This window comes from Taudactylus pleione, unplaced genomic scaffold (genome assembly GCF_031769625.1).
Source record: "Taudactylus pleione unplaced genomic scaffold, aTauple2 ptg000198l, whole genome shotgun sequence".
Lineage (NCBI taxonomy): Eukaryota > Metazoa > Chordata > Amphibia > Anura > Myobatrachidae > Taudactylus > Taudactylus pleione.
In genome coordinates, this window is record NW_028284600.1 from 12,127,632 (window position 1) to 12,145,651 (window position 18,020).

An 18,020-nucleotide genomic window follows, 5' to 3' on the forward strand; every position below is an offset into this window, starting at 1 on the left:
CGCGTTGAATGCGCCATAATGGAAACAAGTGGTTGCCTTGAAGCCACCACATAAGCCTGTCTGATAGTCAGACAAATCAATCTTGAAATGGTTTGTTTGGAAGCCGGCCAACCTGGGCACGCCAGATCAAACTGAACAAACAAAGCATCGGACTTTCGGAGAGAAGCAGTTCTGTCGACATAAATCCGGAGCGCTCTGACAACATCTAAGGACTTAGAGGCTGGAGACTCACCCTTAAACACAGGGACCACAATTGGTTGGTTTATATGAAAAGCAGATACTACTTTTGGAAGGAAATACTTTTATATGTGCAACTCCGCCCTGTCTTCGTGGAAAATGAGATAAGGACGACATGATAAAGCATCTAGTTCAGACACACGCCTCGCTGAGGCGAGCGCCAAAAGAAGAACCACCTTCCAAGTTAAATACTTTATCTCCACCCTCTGTAACGGCTCAAAGGTGTCAGACTGGAGAAAAGACAGTATCAAATCCAAGTCCCATGGTGCCGTTGGAAGCACAAAAGGAGGCTGAATTCTGACTACTCCATGGAGAAAGGTCTGGATATCCGGCAATAAGGCTAATTTCCTCTGAAAGAAAATGGACAACGCGGATACCTGTACCTTTAAGGAACCAAGATGAAGGCCTGCTGTTAAACCACTCTGAAGGAAAAGGAGACGTGATACTTTAAATACTGACTGAGGTGAATTGCGTTGTTCACACCAAGCTACATACGTCTTCCATAAGCGATAGTAATGTTGAGACGTAACCTCTTTCTGAGCCCGAATCATGGTAGGAATCACACTTGACGGGATACCCTTTTTCCTGAGGACGGCCCTTTCAATAGCCACGCCGTCAAACGAAGCCGCCTTAAGTCCTGATAAATAAACGGCCCCTGAAGGAGGTCGTCTTGTAGAGGAAGTGGCCACGGCTCATTTATCAACAGATTCCATATCTGTGAGTACCACGCTCGTCTGGGCCAATCTGGAGCTACTAGTAGCACCTTGACATTTTTGCGCTTGATTCTTTTAAGCAATCAGAAGATGAGCGGGAAAGGAGGGAATAGGTACAGTATATGTAGTGAAACAGCCACGGTGTTATCAGTGCATCCACTGCTGCTGCCTGTGGGTCCCTTGTTCGGGAACAGTAAATTGGTAATTGGTGGTTCAACCTCGACGCCACGAGGTCGGCCTGCGGTCGGCCCCACCGCAGAGTCAGTTGGTGAAATACATGAGGATTGAGCGACCATTCCCCCGAATGAATGTCCTGCCGGCTGAGGTAGTCTGCCTCCCAATTTTCCACTCCTGGGATGAAGATTGCCGAAATCGCCACTGCAAATTCCTCCGCCCAAAGCAGAATTTTGCTTACTTCTCTCATGGCAGCCTAGCTTTTGGTACCGCCCTGTCTGTTTATATATGCGACCGCTGTGGCATTGTCCGACTGTACTTTGATAGCCTGACTCTGCAACAGAGGATGCGCCAGCTGGAGTGCATAAAACACTGCTCTTAATTCTAGAATGTTTATAGGCAGTCCTGCCTCCCGCTGAGTCCAGTGTCCCTGAAAATGTTTCCCCAGGGTCACTGCTCCCCACCCTCTTAGACTTGCGTCTGTGGTGAGGAGAATCCAATCCCATCTTCCTGTCAGCAGGTGAGAGGGATTCAACTATCAAATGAGAGATGTTCGAGTTTGGGGAGACAATCGGACTCGGTGGTGGACAAAGAGGAAACAAATGGCCGGGCATTAAATCTTGCATATTGAATCGCCTCGAATGTCGCCACCATCTTTCCCAGAAGGCGGATACAGAGACGTACAGACACTCTGCGATGCCGCAGTATCAGACGCACGATGTGCTGAATGGAGACCTTGTCTTGAGGTAAGAATACCTTTTGTTCCACCGTGTGCAATATCATGCCCAGGAATAGCAGGTGTTGTGTTGGAGTCAGAGAGGATTTTTGGAAATTTAGAATCCACCCATGTTGTAAGAGAAGACTCTGAGTTAATTGAATATCCAGTAACAAGCGAGCTACTGATGGGGCCTTGATCAGGAGATCGTCCAAGTGTGGAACAATGATAACCCCCTGAAGTCGAAGCAGGGCCATCATAACGGCCATGATCTTCGTGAACACTCTTGGTGCCGACGATAGACCGAAAGGTTAGGCCTGAAATTGCAAATGAGAGTCTAGGACCGCAAATATAATAAATGCCTGATGAGGAGGCTAGATGGGGATGTAGAGATAGGCATCTTTTATGTCTAGGGACACAAGAAACTTGTCCTTCTCGAGTCCTGCTATAACAGACTGGAGAGACTCCATCTTGACTTGAAGGCTCGAAGATAAGGGTTTAGATCCCTGAGGTTGAGAATGGGTCTCATTGAACCGTCCGGTTTGGGCACCACAAACAAGCTGGAATAAAAACCCTGACCTCTCTGATGGGTCGGAACATTCACTACCACCTGACACAATAACAGCTTTTGTATTGCTTCCTGAATTACCACTCGCTTTCCTGATGCCAGAGGTAAACCGGTTGTATCTTGAAGTCCAACTTCAGGCGTCCGGACAAGATTTGAGCCATACTTCTTTGAAGTGCAGAAGACGAGCTCCCACCCTGGGATACCCCAAATGAGAAGGGAGAGCGTCATGCAGAAGGCTTTGCTGCAACCTTGTCCTGCTGGGACGCGGATGTAGAGAATGCCGAAGCTCTACCACAGCCTCTGGAACCGCGGGAGAAGGCCGAAGTTCCTCTGGAATGACCTCTAAACCTTCCAGGGGCACGAAAGGACCGAAAGGATGGTCTTGCTGCAGGTCGTCTAGGAGGAGGAGCAGAAGATGGTAAGTGGATTTACCACCTGTAGTTTGTGAGATCCACTTATCTAACTCCATACCGAATAGAACATCCCCCGTAAAGGGAAGAGCCTCTACTGCTCTCTTAGACTCCGCATCTGCTTGCCATTGACGCAGCAAAGAGCTCTTCTAGCGGAGATAGCTAAAGCCGAAGATCTAGCAGAAAGACCACATACAGTCAGGTGCATAAATATTGGGACATTGACAGAATTTTCATATTTTGGCCTCTATTCACCACCACAATGGCGTTAAAATGAAACAAACAAGATGTGCTTTAATTGCAGACTTTCAGATTTCATTTGAAGGTAATTACATCCAAATCAGGTGAACGGTGTAGGAATTACAACTGTTTCTATATGTGCCTCCCACTTTTTAAGGGGCCAAAAGTAATGGGACTATCAACTCAAAAGCTATTTCATGGACAGGTGTGAGCTATTCCCTTGTTATTTCATTATCAATTAAGCAGGTAAAAGGTCTGGAGTTGATTCTAGGTGTGACAATCAGTTGCTGTCGACTCTCAATATGAGATCCAAAGAGCTGTCACTATCAGTGAAGCAAGCCATCATTAGGCTGAAAAATCAAAACAAACCCATCAGAGAGATAGCAAAAACATTAGGTGTGGCCAAATCAACTGTTTGGAACATTCTTAAAAAGAAAGAACGCACCGGAGAGCTCAGCAACACCAAAAGACCCGGAAGACCACGGAAAACAACTGTGGTGGATGACAGAAGAATTATTTCCCTGGTGAAGAAAAACCCCTTCACAACAGTTGGCCAAATCAAGAACACTCTCCAGGAGGTAGGTGTATATGTATCAAAGTCAACAATCAAGAGAAGACTTCACAAGATTGAATATAGGAGGGTTCACCACAAGATTTAAACCATTGGTGAGCCACAAAAACAGGAAGACCAGATTAGAGTTTGCCAAACAACATCTAAAAAAGCCATTACAGTTCTGGAACAACATCCTATGGACAGATGAGACAAAGATCAACTTGTACCAGAGTGATGGGAAGAGAAGAGTATGGAGAAGGAAAGGAACTGCTCATGATCCAAAACATACCACCTCATCAGTGAAGCATGGTGGTGGTAGTGTCATGGCGTGGGCATGTATGGCTGCCAATGGAACTGGTTCCCTTGTATTTATTGATGATGTGACTGCTGACAAAAGCAGCAGAATGAATTCTGAAGTGTTTCGGGCAATATTATATGCACATATTCAGTCAAATGCTTCAGAACTCATTGGACGGCGCTTCACAGTGCAGATGGACAATGACCTGAAGCATACTGCAAAAGCAACCAAAGAGTTTTTTAAGGCTAAAAAGTGGAATGTTATGCAATGGCCAAGTCAATCCCTTGACCTGAATCCGATTGAGCATGCATTTCACTTGATGAAGAGAAAACTGAACAGAAAATGCCCCAAGAACAAGCACGAACTGAAGACATTTGCAGTAGAGGCCTGGCAGAGCATCACCAGGGATGAAACCCAGCGTCTGGTGATGTCTATGCGTTCCAGACTTCAGGCTGTAATTGCCTGCAAAGGATTTGCAACAAAGTATTCAAAAGTGAAAGTTAGATTTAGGATTGTTTAGTTTGTCCCATTACTTTGGGCCCCTTAAAAAGTGGGAGGCACATATACTGTAGAAACCGTTGTAATTCCTACACCGTTCACCTGATTTGGATGTAATTACCCTCAAATGAAATCTGAAAGTCTACAGTTAGAGCACATCTTGTTTGTTTCATTTCAAAGCCACTGTGGTGGTGAATAGTGGCCAAAATATGAAAATTCTGTCAATGTCTCAATATTTATGCACCTGACTGTATGTCCTTAGAAGTTTCCCCAAGGAAAGAAGCTGATTCTGCAATCTGTTCGGCCAGCTGAATGAGATCTTCAGTTTGTGTTCCGGTCTTAAGTCCCTCTGCAAGCTGCGTTGCCCAAGCTTCTACAGCCTTACTTACCCAACAGCTAACTAGCGCTGGACGCAGGGATACCCCTGCAACTGTATATATAGACTAACCTGTTTTCCAGCTTCCTGTCAGAGGATTCTTTTAAGGAAACGGCCCCCGGCACCGGGAGTACTGTCTTTTTAGAAAGACGGGATACTGATGGATCCACTGCTGGAGGAGTTTCACATAATTTCCTGCTTTCTGGCAGAAAGGGGTAATAAGATAAGTTTCTTTGAAATTTGAAACTTCTTATCTGGGTGTTTCCACGCTGAGGTTAGGATATCATCCAACTCCTCTGGAAAAGTGACAGCTTGTCTTAGTCTTTTACTAAAAATAGATGGTTTAGCAGTCACCTCTAAATCTTCCACATGTAAAACTTGGTATACTGCAGTAATTAATGCTTCTATGCCCTGAGATGTAGGTTCTGACTCCTCAAGAATCTGAACCTCATCTTCCTGAACCTCGCCCTCTTCTGGCTCTTGCAACTCTTCCTCCTCTGATTCATCCTAGCGCAAGTGATTTAAAGTGAAATACATAGAGAGTCCTAAGGAGCATAGGTCCAGCTCCCAGGGAACAAATTTTAGACTGCCTGTAGGAAGGTATAGAGGGGGAGGAGCTAGCTACCATTAAAATTTTTTAAAGGTGCCAGCTCCCGGTTAACCCACTTCTATACCCCATTGTACTGAGACTCCAGTGTCCCCTAGTGGATGAAGGAGAAATAGGCATAGCACATTTTAATCAGCAGAAGCTGCTTGTGCATGCTATTTGCAGCACTTTGCGGACAACACACGTTCGAGGGTAAAAAGTCACACGAAAAGATGCTTGGCACTACCGCGCCACACTTGCTCATGCGTCATGTTTAACGAGACTTGTAGCACACAAAAGGTGAGATGTATGTGGACACGTGTAAGAAACTGATAGTGTAGGACAATGGGAATTTGTATGCATCTCGTAGATCTATTGCAAATACGGACATTTCCTCTCTCTATTGAATGTATAAAGGACTGTGATGATTTCATGTAGAAACGTGTTGTATAAATTTAATCCTCTTAGAGCTAAAACTGTTAGAACTCCTCTTGATGCTTTTTCTACTAGAAAGATCCTGTAATAAAACCTGGGTTTCTGTTAGAGGCACAGGAGTAATTACCTATTTATCTAAAGCAGGGGTCTTCAAACTTGGCCCTCCAGCTGATGTGGAACTACACATCCCAGCATGCACTGCCACCTTTTTGATATAACAGCATGCTAAAACTGTGTGCAGTGCATGCTGGGATGTGTAGTTCCACAGCATCTGGAGGGCCAAGTTTGAAGACCCCTGATCTAAAGCAACCCGTGTGTTGATTCAGTGTGCTTACTATGCCGATGCGCGCCCCCGCAGTCGTATAGCTGGTAGATTTTACTGCAAAACCGTAAGATTGTGTGCAATGTGATACACATGTATGCATCTTATCGTATGATCGTAACAATCAATCGTACCCTATTTGACCACATCGTATGGAGAATTTCAAGGGCAATCGTACAACACATCTTACCAACATAAAATCACACCGTGTATGGCCGGCTTAAGAGTATGTATATTGTCCTGTAACACCTTTAGCTCTGTTGGAAATGGCAGAACTGAGGATTTAAATAGTGGTGTAAAGTGAAATTTTATCTTTTACCCTTGACAATGATGTTGAAAATTCATGGACCTTGAGTGGTGGGCAACCATTTTTCTGCATACGGAAAAATCTTGCAGGTATCTGTGGAGGTTGATCTGTACACAACAGTCATTGCAATATCTTAGGCAATAGTTGACCTTCCCTACACTTGAGAAGAACAAAAAGGGTGTTCAAATATTGCTCCTGCCAGACATGCTCTGTGCCTAGCTAATAGCTAGAGATGTAGACATATTTATTGGTACCCTTACAGCTCACTGAAATAATACCTAATTCTTCCTGAAAAGTGATGAACTTAAAAGCTATTGTCTCATGTATATCTACATGCCTTTGGTATGTCATAGGATAAAACAAAGAAATTGTTAAAATAAATAAAATATTGCTTATTCTCCAAAGATAATTCTAAAATGGCCTGGACATATATTTGTTGGTACCCCTTAAGCTGGGTACGCACTGACATATATTGGCCGATCAATTGATCGGCCAATATACCCGGTGCCCTTTGGACAGTGTGTACCAGCCATATGTCTGTGAACGACGTAGTTTACAGACGTATCGCGTTGGCTCTGCTGCACAGCCGACGGACAGATATATTTGTCCATCAGGTGGTGTGTACGGCAGCAGAAGCCGCAGGGATGGGGTGGCGACAGAACCCGCGGCTGCCTGGAAGATGATGGTCGTTCACTGTATATGAACGACCATCATCTACAGATATATCTTTGCTGTTTGGTATTATTGTGTGCACCACACTGCACATGGACCAGAGAAAGCAAAGGAGAAAGTTATCGAAAAAGATCAGAAAGACAAATTAAAGAGAAGCATGTCAAAAGGTAAAGGCCGTAAGACCATCTCTAAGCTGCTTGATGTTCCTGTGACTACAGTTGCAAATATTATTATGAAGTTGTCCACGGGACTGTTGCCAAACTCCCTGGATGCAACTGCAAGGGGAAAATTGACCCCATTACACAGGATAGTGAGTATGGTAGTAAATAGGCAAGAAAAACTTCCAAAGAGATACAAGCTGAATACTACGGTCAAGGTATGTCAGGTTCTGATTACATGGATGAAGAAGGACTCCACTTTTCAAAAACAAACACACAAATAAGCCTGACTGGAATTTGCTAAAATACATGTTGACAAGTCACAATGCTTCTGGGAGAATGTCCTTTAGACAGATGAGTCAAAGCTGGAGCTTTTTGGCAAGTCCCATCAGCTCTATGTTGTCAGACGAAAAAAAATGAAGCTTTGTGCAACATGGAGAAGGCCTAGTTATGTTTTGAGGCTGCTTTGCTGCATCTGGCTGGGGGGTGCCTTGAATCTGTGCAGGGCACAATGAAATCTGGCATTTTGGAGTGAAACATTGTCATAAAACTCAGGGGGTATTTAATTAGGCTGTGAAAACGTCATTTTCGCCTATTTCAATTATCCCCGTATTCAATTTCAAATGCTTTTCGCAGGTTTGAAAAGTCTCTGAAAAAAAACGAGGATAACTTTTCACCATGTTTTACATGGCAAAAAAAAGTGCAGAATTGGGGTTTAGGGGTGCAGACTTAAAAAAAATAGCCTGCACCCTGGAAATGCCCTTTAAAAATAAACTGCGTCAAAAAAAGTAATAAAAAAAAATATGGACACCCCAAAAAAAATAAATTGTAAATTTGGGGTGGAAAAAAAAAAAAAAAAAAAGAAAAACAGTGTTTAAAAATAGGGAAATAGGTTCAGGTCTATTCTGCAAGTATGCGGCAGGTGTATTCTAGAATAGGCTATTAGCGGCAGGTGCATTTTTGCCGAATTTTAAAAAAAGTAGTTTAGGGACTTAAAAATATGCTAGTACCCATTTTCATGTTTGATGTGACCACTTAAAAAAACGAAAAAAAAAAAAATCTAAGTGCTTTTCTGCATCACTTGTTCTAATGTCGGGAAAAAACACCTGCCGCGGCTATTTAAAAATGCAGAACACATTCTACAGGGCTAAACGGGGGTACCCAGAGTGAACCCCCGTGTCTGGACATCTTTAGGGGGATCCTAGGAACAAAACCTGAAAATTCCCGATTTTTAGCGATACTTACCTTTCCGCAGGCTCCTGTTTTCGCTGCTTCCTAATTGAAAAACGGGGATAAAGCGGGCGCGCGCCCGATACTTTATCCCAGGAAAATCTCCGATGTGGAGCGAAAAGTCCAGCATGGACTTTTCACTCCCTAATTGAATACGGGCCTATGTCTCAGACGCAGGTCAGGATAATGACAAAATACACACAGCTACAAGCAACCAAAAATGCATAAAGAACAAACAATGGACTATTCGGACGTGGCAGTCTGTGAGCTCTGATCTGAATCCTATCAAATATCTATGGAAAGAGCTGAAGCATGCAGTCTGGGGAAGGCACCCATCACGCCTGAGACAGCTGGAGCAGTTTGCTCAGGAAGAGTCGGCCAAACTACCTGCTGACAGGTGCAGAAGTCTCACTGAGAGCTACAGAAATCGCTTGATTGCACTAATTACCTCTAAAGGTTGTGCAACAAAATATTATTATTTCAATAGTTGTGTATATGTGGAACAGTGGGTTTGCCTTTGGGAGACATAGGTTTAATGAAATGATTAGCCAGTAAATTATCCCTACCATGACTACACCGGCAGCCCCTAGCCAATCACCTGCAACGTGCTGCAGTTTGCTTTCTCATCTAGGCTGCTTTGCCTGTCTATGGCTCATAGGGAGGTAATCTCGCCCCAGCTCAGCGTTTCCTTCCCGATGAGCGTGTGTCTTGGGCTGCAGCTTAGAAAGCTGTTAATTAATAAGGAGCTTTGACAGTGAGTCCAACAAGGTTACACACTGTTTCTTAACACCAGTTTTTACAGAAGGCACCTATGCAGACCCATCATCTCCAAAGAGTAGACTTGGAATGAGCAAACCGTTTTTAATGTAAAACACCCACAAAAAAAACCTAGAAAAGCAAATCTTAAACGGGTCAAGTTTTCGATCAGCAGGGTCCCTCTGTTAGGCTATATTTAATCACTTGTTGGCTGAACAGAAGTATTGCGATTGCATCACTGCGATATGAACCGTTTACATCACACAACCCCCAAAATCCAAAGCAATGATTATTTTATTTCATTGTCTTCAAGTGCTGACAAAATGTAACAAAACAAAAAAAAAGGGAAAAACATTCCAAGTCCCTCCCACCCTCTGCTGCTATATTCAGCTGGTCAAGCAGTCACAGCATCCTATGGTCAGTGTTACTCCCCAGAGCTCTTACGTAAAAACCTACAGAAAAGAAAAAATATATATATATTTATATATGTCAGAAATAAAAAGGAATAAAATACAAATGGGGAAAATGCCAGTACTGCAAGGATGTCACAAAACAATGCAAACAATAAAAAGGAACTTTCAAAATCTGTTACTCCAGGTGAAATGGTAGAAGTTTACCTAGATCATAACCAGTATGATACTGTGCTGTGCTCGTTAGGGTTTCTGGTTTCATCGATCGGCCCCTACACACTGTGGAGGCATTCTGTGACAAATCCAACATTCAGCCTATACATTCACTAGGGATCGGTAACAATACTGAGGCACAGAGAACCCAAGTGGCATCACTTGTACCAAGTAAAGGAATAGATTGAATATTGGCTCCGCTCCATCTTACGCAGGTGACCGACTTTAGGGACCACATAGGAGGGTGCTGTGCCCAGCAGATGCATTTGCAGTATGTTAGTACGATAATAATAAGGATGTACTTTAATGAGATGAGTATTATATTAAGGCTCAGATCCCAAAGTTCGGGATGCTGGTTCACACAGGGGCTTGGGGGGTATGAAGACTGCAGTAGTGCAGCAGTGGTCTGCCTCTGTGACGGAGGGGGGGGGGGGGGTATCGATAGGCAGTATTGCATGCTGCAGCAATGAGTGTATTAGATTAGTGTGTCCAACATATCAAACCATTGCATATATGTGCAACAGGCCAGCGTACACTAATAATAGGCACACGGGGAAAAGAAGTGTGGACAGGTTTGAAATACAGATCTTTACAGCAAGTGTAATCAAGGGACCTCACTATATACATGCAGTCACATGTCGAAATGTGTGCATATGATAAGTCAGTAAAGAGGCCCCTGTACCTGTACAAACAACTTCAATCTGTATCTTGGCTACAGATTTGCTACATGTATGTTGAATGAGGTCTGTGCCCTCCTCCTGCACTTACTGCCGTACTCTCCCCTCCATAGACATAGGACTACTTTATAAAGAACATTATTCTGCACAAGGCTTAACCTGGAGAAAGTCTTCTTCTGCTTGTAGCTTCCCCTTGGCAGGAATAGTACCTGGATGAACAGATACAGAAGATATAGATATATATTTAGAGTAATAATGAGGAGGTGATAAAAGAAGAGCTTGGAGCACGAGTGTACGGGAGTGTTTTAGAAGTGGTGGCTAGATGTGAAGACCGCTGTTGTCCCACTTTCCTTACGGCTTCTCTACACCTTTCTCTTGAGAAAAAAAAAAACAGGGGGCCTTTGGTCTGGGGAGTCCTCGGTTGTTTTCTCCACCCCCTTGTGCTATGTAGAGAAAATGCGGTAGAGTTAAGTCTCCTTTAACAGGTTGATTTTGGCGCAGATTTTCAACGCAGGTCCCAGTTTTATATTCAGGGCGCTCATCAGATGCTCCTCCTTCAGAAGTAATAAAGCCTGGCCATCAATCTCTTGAGATCGGAAGTCTTCGGCTAAATCTTGGCATCCTAACATGAAAGGAGAAACAAAAAAATGAAACCTTTTTGTTTTCATGCTCGATACCATAATGATGTGAAAGGCATGACCAGAACAGCTCTTTTGTTCCCACTTGGAAACCAAACAAATACAAGCGTTTGATCAGAAAGAGGAAAAAGGAATTAAGTCACATTTGCTCCCAGACCTGTGGTGTTTGCACTCTTCGTCCTATGTTCCAATGCACCAATAAGTAGAGATTACGTTATGTCCTAACGGATTCCGCACACAGGGCCTGATTCAGAGCCGCTCGTTCGCTCCAAGCGATGTTCGCACATCTGCGCATGCGTATGGGTCGTAATGCGCATGCGCCAACCTGTCAGTGCGGTCGGAAATCGTGTGCTCGCAAAATAGAATGCCTGCTAATTTGAGTGACAGGATGAGGCGTTTGTGGGTGGTAACAGGGGAAGGTGCTTGAAAACGGGGAGTGGAGATCCGAACGCAGGCGTGCCAAATGGTCAAAACGGGCGTTTTAAGGGTGTCCATAATTAACAAAGCAGCGTCAACGACCACGTCAGTTGGTTGTCTTTTAGCCTGAACTGCTCGCATGATTGCGGTAGGAAAATGCTACCACAAGCACTGCGAGCAGTTCATACGCCTTTCGATGTACTCGATTAATCTAATAAATAGCGGAGATGACGTATGATGCGAACGGCCAAGGGGCGTCTTTACAAAATAGCGAGCGCATGTGTCGTTCGCTCGCTCAGACATAGAGGCGTCAACAGACCGCAAAGAGCGAGCGCTCAATTTAAATAGCCAGCCCCTTTTTCTGAATGAGCGTACGCAAATAGCGTCCGGCTCTGAATCAGGCACACAGTGCTCCTTTCCCCAAATACAGCTACAAGAGCTCATGAGTTCCGTGGCTCATACAAAAGGTCTCCGTGTCCTAACTCATCTACATTAAGAGTCCCTGGTGTCAACACACAAGTGTTTCCTATCCTCCAAGGCATTTACAAGCAAAGTGCCCCCTATCTGATAACTGTGCCCAGTTACTTGGAAAAATAAAACCTAAGTCGCCATTACCTTGTAAAGATGAAATAAACTCGTACACCTCCTCCACACTCCAACGACTGGGGTTGCTCGATAGAAACACAGGATTAATTCCAAGTAGTTCAGAGTTTGAGGGGCCGCTGGTGGGGGTACTCCCGTCTCGCTCCCCATGTGGCGTTCTGCAAGATGGAGGGGCTGGGGAGGTGGGAGAGAAAGCCTCATCGTAGCTGGAGTTGTCAGATCCGCGGCTGGAATCCTCCTGTAAGAGAGCAGGAAGAAATCCAGTGATGGTTATGCAGAGGGAGATGGCAGGGATTTAAAAATTCTCTTAAGGAATATTAATTATTAAGAGCATAATCTTAAAATAAGAAATATATAAATACCCTCTCATTGTCTTACATAAGAAAACCACAGTAATTATTCCGCTCTTGGTAAAACAGTTAAGCTGCATCATATTGACTAAGGGCCCATAAGATACTATGCTGTGGCTTGCACTGTATCATGAAGAGCTACAAGTAAAAAATAGGAAGACAGACTTCTTTTTGAAATGACCACTGCAGCCATAACATACGCGGTTACGAGAATGGATACTGTGGTTGAAATAAATGCTGTAAGGAAACAGGTTTCATCCAATACTGAAGAATAATATTCTTAATGAATGGGTCAGTGGTTTGACAATGTATCTGTAGGGCTGTGAAAAGCACAGTACCGAGAAGCCAGTATTGGATCAGTCACATTCACACACTGCATCTAAACTCGTCTCTTCACATACATTACTAAAAAGAAACATTATGTAATAGGGTCCCGAGATTACAGATCCGGCAGGATTTCAGCAAGTTTGCCGGCAATCAGTTACAAGGGATTATAAACATTGCAGCTGATTACAGATTTACATCTAGCAGCGACCTCGCTGAAATTCAGCAGATTCCGTAATCTCGAAACCCATTACAAAACCCCCAAAGAATGTAATGTTGCTTCCCTGTCATACTGGGCAGATGTGACAATGCTGCAATTCTTCCCTATTGTGTGTGCGTAGATGTGTTTCAAAGTGAGTAGGCAAAAAGCACCTCTGTTACCCGCAATCGCTTTCCCTGGATCTTGGCACGTGCAATCTCTGAGCTGTTTCTCCGCGGGCCGCGTCTGCGCACTCTCACGCCTCCCGCCTCCTGGAGCTCTTTAAGTTTCTTTCTCTGAAGACGGAGTTGGTGGCTGCAGCTGACGTTATATCTGACAGAAAAAGATTGGTTGAGAAGTTAAACTAAAACATCCTCTCCTGGCCTAAAGGCAAGCTAGGGCAACCAGAAGCTGGCCTACAGATCAACCAGAGACATGCTTTGTGACAGGCAAGCCTGCTACCATGAAGTTGAACAAATACCTAGAAAGCAGAGAGTCACATTTCACCGCTAGAAATGAGAGATTGGGAGGAAAAGGTTTTGCAGACACACAAAATAGAACAGACATTCAAAAAAACCAAAACAGCGACAGCAAATTCTGAAGCCTTTTTTAAAATCAGTAACTGGTAGACTAATACTATAGAAAAATATAGAGACAAACCACCATGTCTCATACAGATGTGTCCTCACAAACAAAAAAATATATAAAAAGCCATACATCCACTTTGATATTTGACACAACTTGTTTCCATAATATTTTAACGTTTGTTTCCATTGTAATTTTTAATTTTTTTAATTTGTAATTTTTGTGAACTTTACCGTTAATGAACAGTACCAAATAAAACAACTTTGCTACATATCACGATTGAAACTACAAAGCAAACTAAAAACTCCTTTATTACGCTCTTTTCACAGACCATGTGGCGCTCGCCCCCTTTGCGTAACCGGTTTTAAACAAGCATGCAGGTTTCATTTCCCCTACCCATAAACATTCAACTGATGTTATATGGAAGTCCATGGGGGAGGGGCCTTGACAACCGCTCATCTTATTTGAAACATGCCGAGTGAGGAGGAGGATAGTGGAGTGAGATGGGAGACCGTTCTACACGTAAAAGATTTTTTTTCCTTATTTCTCTCTCTTTCTACTACCCCAAAATAAATTTTTTCCATTTGGGTGACATAGGGGGGAAATGTACAAAGCCTTCCAAAGAGTAGAGAAGCCATCTACAACAACCAATCAGCTTCTACAGATGTGTCCTCATACACTATTTCTGCAATTGCACCAAACAGTCATTCTCAGAGTGCCAGGTCCCGTGCAACTTGGCTTTTGTGGCAGAAAACGTGTCTCGGTTGCAATACAATGTGACAAACCCGCAACTTCAGACTGCAGGGATTACTGTGCTATGTCGCGCTTCTATATCTGTGTGCGATTCATTCTGAATCGCTATACAAAGTGCTATGATGCAGCGGTTGTGGCTTTTGTCAGCGCCAAGTTCCGTTATACTTCGTATACAGATTCAGACAGATATACAAGTGTCGCACAGCAAAGTAATCAGCGCAGTCTCAGGAAGCAGTTTGTCGCATGGCATTGTGACCGAGAGGTATTTTTGGGTGAAAAAGACACTACTCGGTGCGGATCACTTGCATCACATGGTATATTGAGGCTAGGTGTATCAGGACACATCTGTACCTATCATTTCATAGAACGCACTTCATAAATGCTAGCTAGAAGTTGATTGTATGCTAGGGGTAATGTCTGCACTCTTTAGGAGGCACGGTACAATTCCCCCATTATTCATCTATAATTCTAGGGAAAGTAGTCCAATGATGTATGCCATTGTTTCAACAAAGACTATGGGCCGTATTCAATTAGAAGCGCCGATGATGTCATTTTCGCCGATTTTATTTATCCCCGTATTCAATTTCAGTGTCGCGATAACGCAATGTAATAGGCGAAAAAGTTTTGCATATGAACACCATGCGGACAATAGTGCAGAATTGGGGTTCAAACTTGCTGGGACCACTCTAAACCCTTTTTACACCCCCCTTGACACTAACTGCGCCAAAAAACGCAAAAAATTACACAAAGGACACTCCTAAAAAGCACTTTGAAAAAAAAAAGTTGGGGTACAAATTCAAAAACTAGCGAAATAGCCTCTGGGGGGGTCTGGAAGTATAGGGGAGGGTTTTTATTGCAGGTGCATTTTTTTGTGCACTTTAAAGCTTTATTTTAGTGAGTTTGAACTATGCTTGCACCCATTTTCATGTACCCCAAATTTGATGGGAATACTTATTTTCCCCCAAAAAAAGTTGCAAAACACTATTCTTCACCACTTGCTGAAAGACGCTAAATAGCGCCTATTGAGACCATTTAAAAACCCCAAATACCTTCAGCAGGGCTATTTGGGGGTACCCATAGTGAACCCCCATGTCAGAGCATCTTTAGGGGGGTGTCAGGCTGATTTCCAATTCGCCGGGTCCCGTTTTCGCACATCTGCAATTGAATATGGGGATACGCGGGGGAGCGCGCAAAACTTTTTCGCGCCGAAAGATGGCCAAAGGTCCGGCAACTGACTTTTCGCTCCAAATTGAATACGGCCCTATGCATACAACACAAAAGAGACTAGTTAAATTAACTTTTTTTTTTTTTTTTTTTAATACAGAGTACTAATAAATGAGATATCAGACAAAATGGTTGTCCACACAGCTGAAAATAACAGACGTACTGGTCTAGTGTTCACTCTAGCTCTGGCGGCAGGCAGGGCGCCGGAGCTAGAGAGGGCACGTTTGTGCGACCGAGAAGGGGGCGTGGCCATTGAAAAGGGGGCGTGTCTATAAGACGCGTCCCCTTTTTGTCACTCTTGGGGGCGTGCCCGGCACTTACGGACACGCCGGGCAGCCCCCAAGCCCTGCAGACAGGGAGAATAGATGCCGGGCGCATGCGCCCGGCGTCTATTCTCCGGCGGTGACCGGGTCACCGCACATTTCTTCACCCGCGGGACACTGCGACCCGCGGGTGAAGACGGCTCCCGCAGGCTGTTAGGGCAGGGCGCTTTTTGCCCTCCTTCTGGAGGGCAGGGTGCTTTTTGCCTTCCAGAAGGAGGGCAGGGCGCCGCGCCCCGCTAAAACAGCCTAGCGGGAACGCTAATGGTCCAATAGGAATTATGGCAGATCAACCTTTACTATAAACTTTACGAAGTCAGTAATATTTCTTGCTTCTCCTCTGCTACTTCCAAGGGGTTACCTTTTGGCACAAGTCATGGAGCAGAACCTCTTTGAGCCACGAAACATGTCTGCTGGTGCAACCTGCCCGCAGTACTCACACTTCAACCTCTTTGCGCTACCAGAATCTGTAAATATTAAATGGAGGAAAGTGTCACGCAGGAAAACAGGAGGGGACACGATGAGAACAGCAGGCGCTACAAGAAAGGTCAGAGAAAATATGAAGGGACACGGAAATAGAAAAGCAATTTCTGGGTGTGCAAATGGATTTCTAAGTCATCCATCCAACACTGCATTGATATTACCCCTACTCTTCCAAATTAAAAAATACCCGGCGTGCTTAGACAGAAATGGAAGAAATGCCTGGACATCTTTGCAAACGGAAATGTGCGTTTCCAAACTAGGCCCGTATTCAATTAGCCGCGATAACTCATAGACCTTTCGCCTATTGTACTTTCCGCCGCATTCGTCTGTTTGGGACGCCAATGCGCTACATGCGAGTCCCCTATTCAAATACAGAACAGGCGAAAACGCAAATAGGCGAATGCATAACAGGTGGAAAGTACTGAATAGATTGGGGGTATCAGTCTGTATGACGCATATTTGTAAAAGTGGTGAAGAATTATATAAAACAGTATTTTTTGGTGAATATAAATAGCCCAGTCAAATTTGGGGTACCTGAAAATGGGTGCTAGCATATTTTTATATCTCTCTAAAGTGCACTTATAAAAATTTTGAATAATCCACCTGCTGCATGCACCTGCAATCCTAGAAACACCAGTCCCATCCATGCAGCCCCCGTCCCATCCATGCAGCCCCCCCCCAAGAAACCTATTTCGCTACTTTTTATCCTTGTCCCCCAACTTTTTTCATTTTTACCCCCAAAAATGGGGTGTTCTGAGATAAAAAAATTTTGGGCTGATTTGTCCTTTTGAAAGTTTCTCTCATATCATCTCTGTCTCTTCTCTAAGCTGTGCTTGTTCAGGTCCTGTATAAACTGGATTTGCAACCAATTCACCATTTTGCTAATCCTTTTTAGAATTACTTTTTATGAATGTGTTTTTATTCACTGATCCACCCAGATCTATGACTTTAGCTATCAAGTAAAAAAATAAAATAAAAACACCCTAGTTTAGTTAGAAATGATGAACAAATCCATACTGGCTTGGATCTTTCAGCATTTAGCCTTAAGCTGGGTACACACTGACAGATACATTGGCCAATGTATCACACTGACAGATACATTGGCCAATGTATCTGCTGACCGTCGGGCAGTGTGTACCCGCGATATGGCGGTGAACGCCAGCGTTCACCGACATATCACATTGGCTGTGCTGCACATCCGATGGACAGATATGTCTGCAGACATCTGCCCATCGGCAGGTGTGTAGGGGCGGTCGGCAGACCACCCGTACACTCACAGCAGCAGCAGCGAGGAGGGGGGCGGGACACGCCCCTGCCCACCGGGACACACCCCCTGGTCGCCGGGACCTGCGTGCAGACACAGATGATGGTAGTTCAGTGTGTACGAACAACCATCATCTGCAGATATATCTGTATAGTGTGTACCCACCATTACATTATTGAAAGGAAGCACAAAAGGGACTATAGTACGAGTATCTTGGGCTGTTTTAGATTGTGCAGTCTTTAATTCTGTTTGCTCTTCAGCATGTTTTAGTGTGTGTGTTTAGTCGCATTTACACTTTACAGCTTTATACAA

At 44.1% G+C, this 18,020-nt stretch overlaps 1 protein-coding gene across 7 annotated transcripts in view; it reads right to left on the reverse strand.

Moving 5' to 3' along the window:
* Positions 1–9,524: 9,524 nt before the first annotated feature.
* PHC1 (polyhomeotic homolog 1) overlaps positions 9,525–18,020 on the reverse strand; it is a 37,003-nt gene continuing 28,507 nt past the window's right edge. For 6 of the 7 annotated variants that reach the window (XM_088476901.1, XM_088476904.1, XM_088476900.1 and 3 more), the window contains exons 12-15: positions 16,323–16,428; positions 13,253–13,412; positions 12,219–12,444; positions 9,525–11,170 (exon numbers count right to left, since the gene is read on the reverse strand). In XM_088476901.1, the coding sequence (XP_088333027.1) occupies positions 11,016–11,170; positions 12,219–12,444; positions 13,253–13,412; positions 16,323–16,428 (647 nt within the window). In that variant the 3' untranslated portion in view covers positions 9,525–11,015. The remainder of the gene's footprint in view (positions 11,171–12,218; positions 12,445–13,252; positions 13,413–16,322; positions 16,429–18,020) is intronic. The other variant, XM_088476905.1, reaches the window with a different exon arrangement.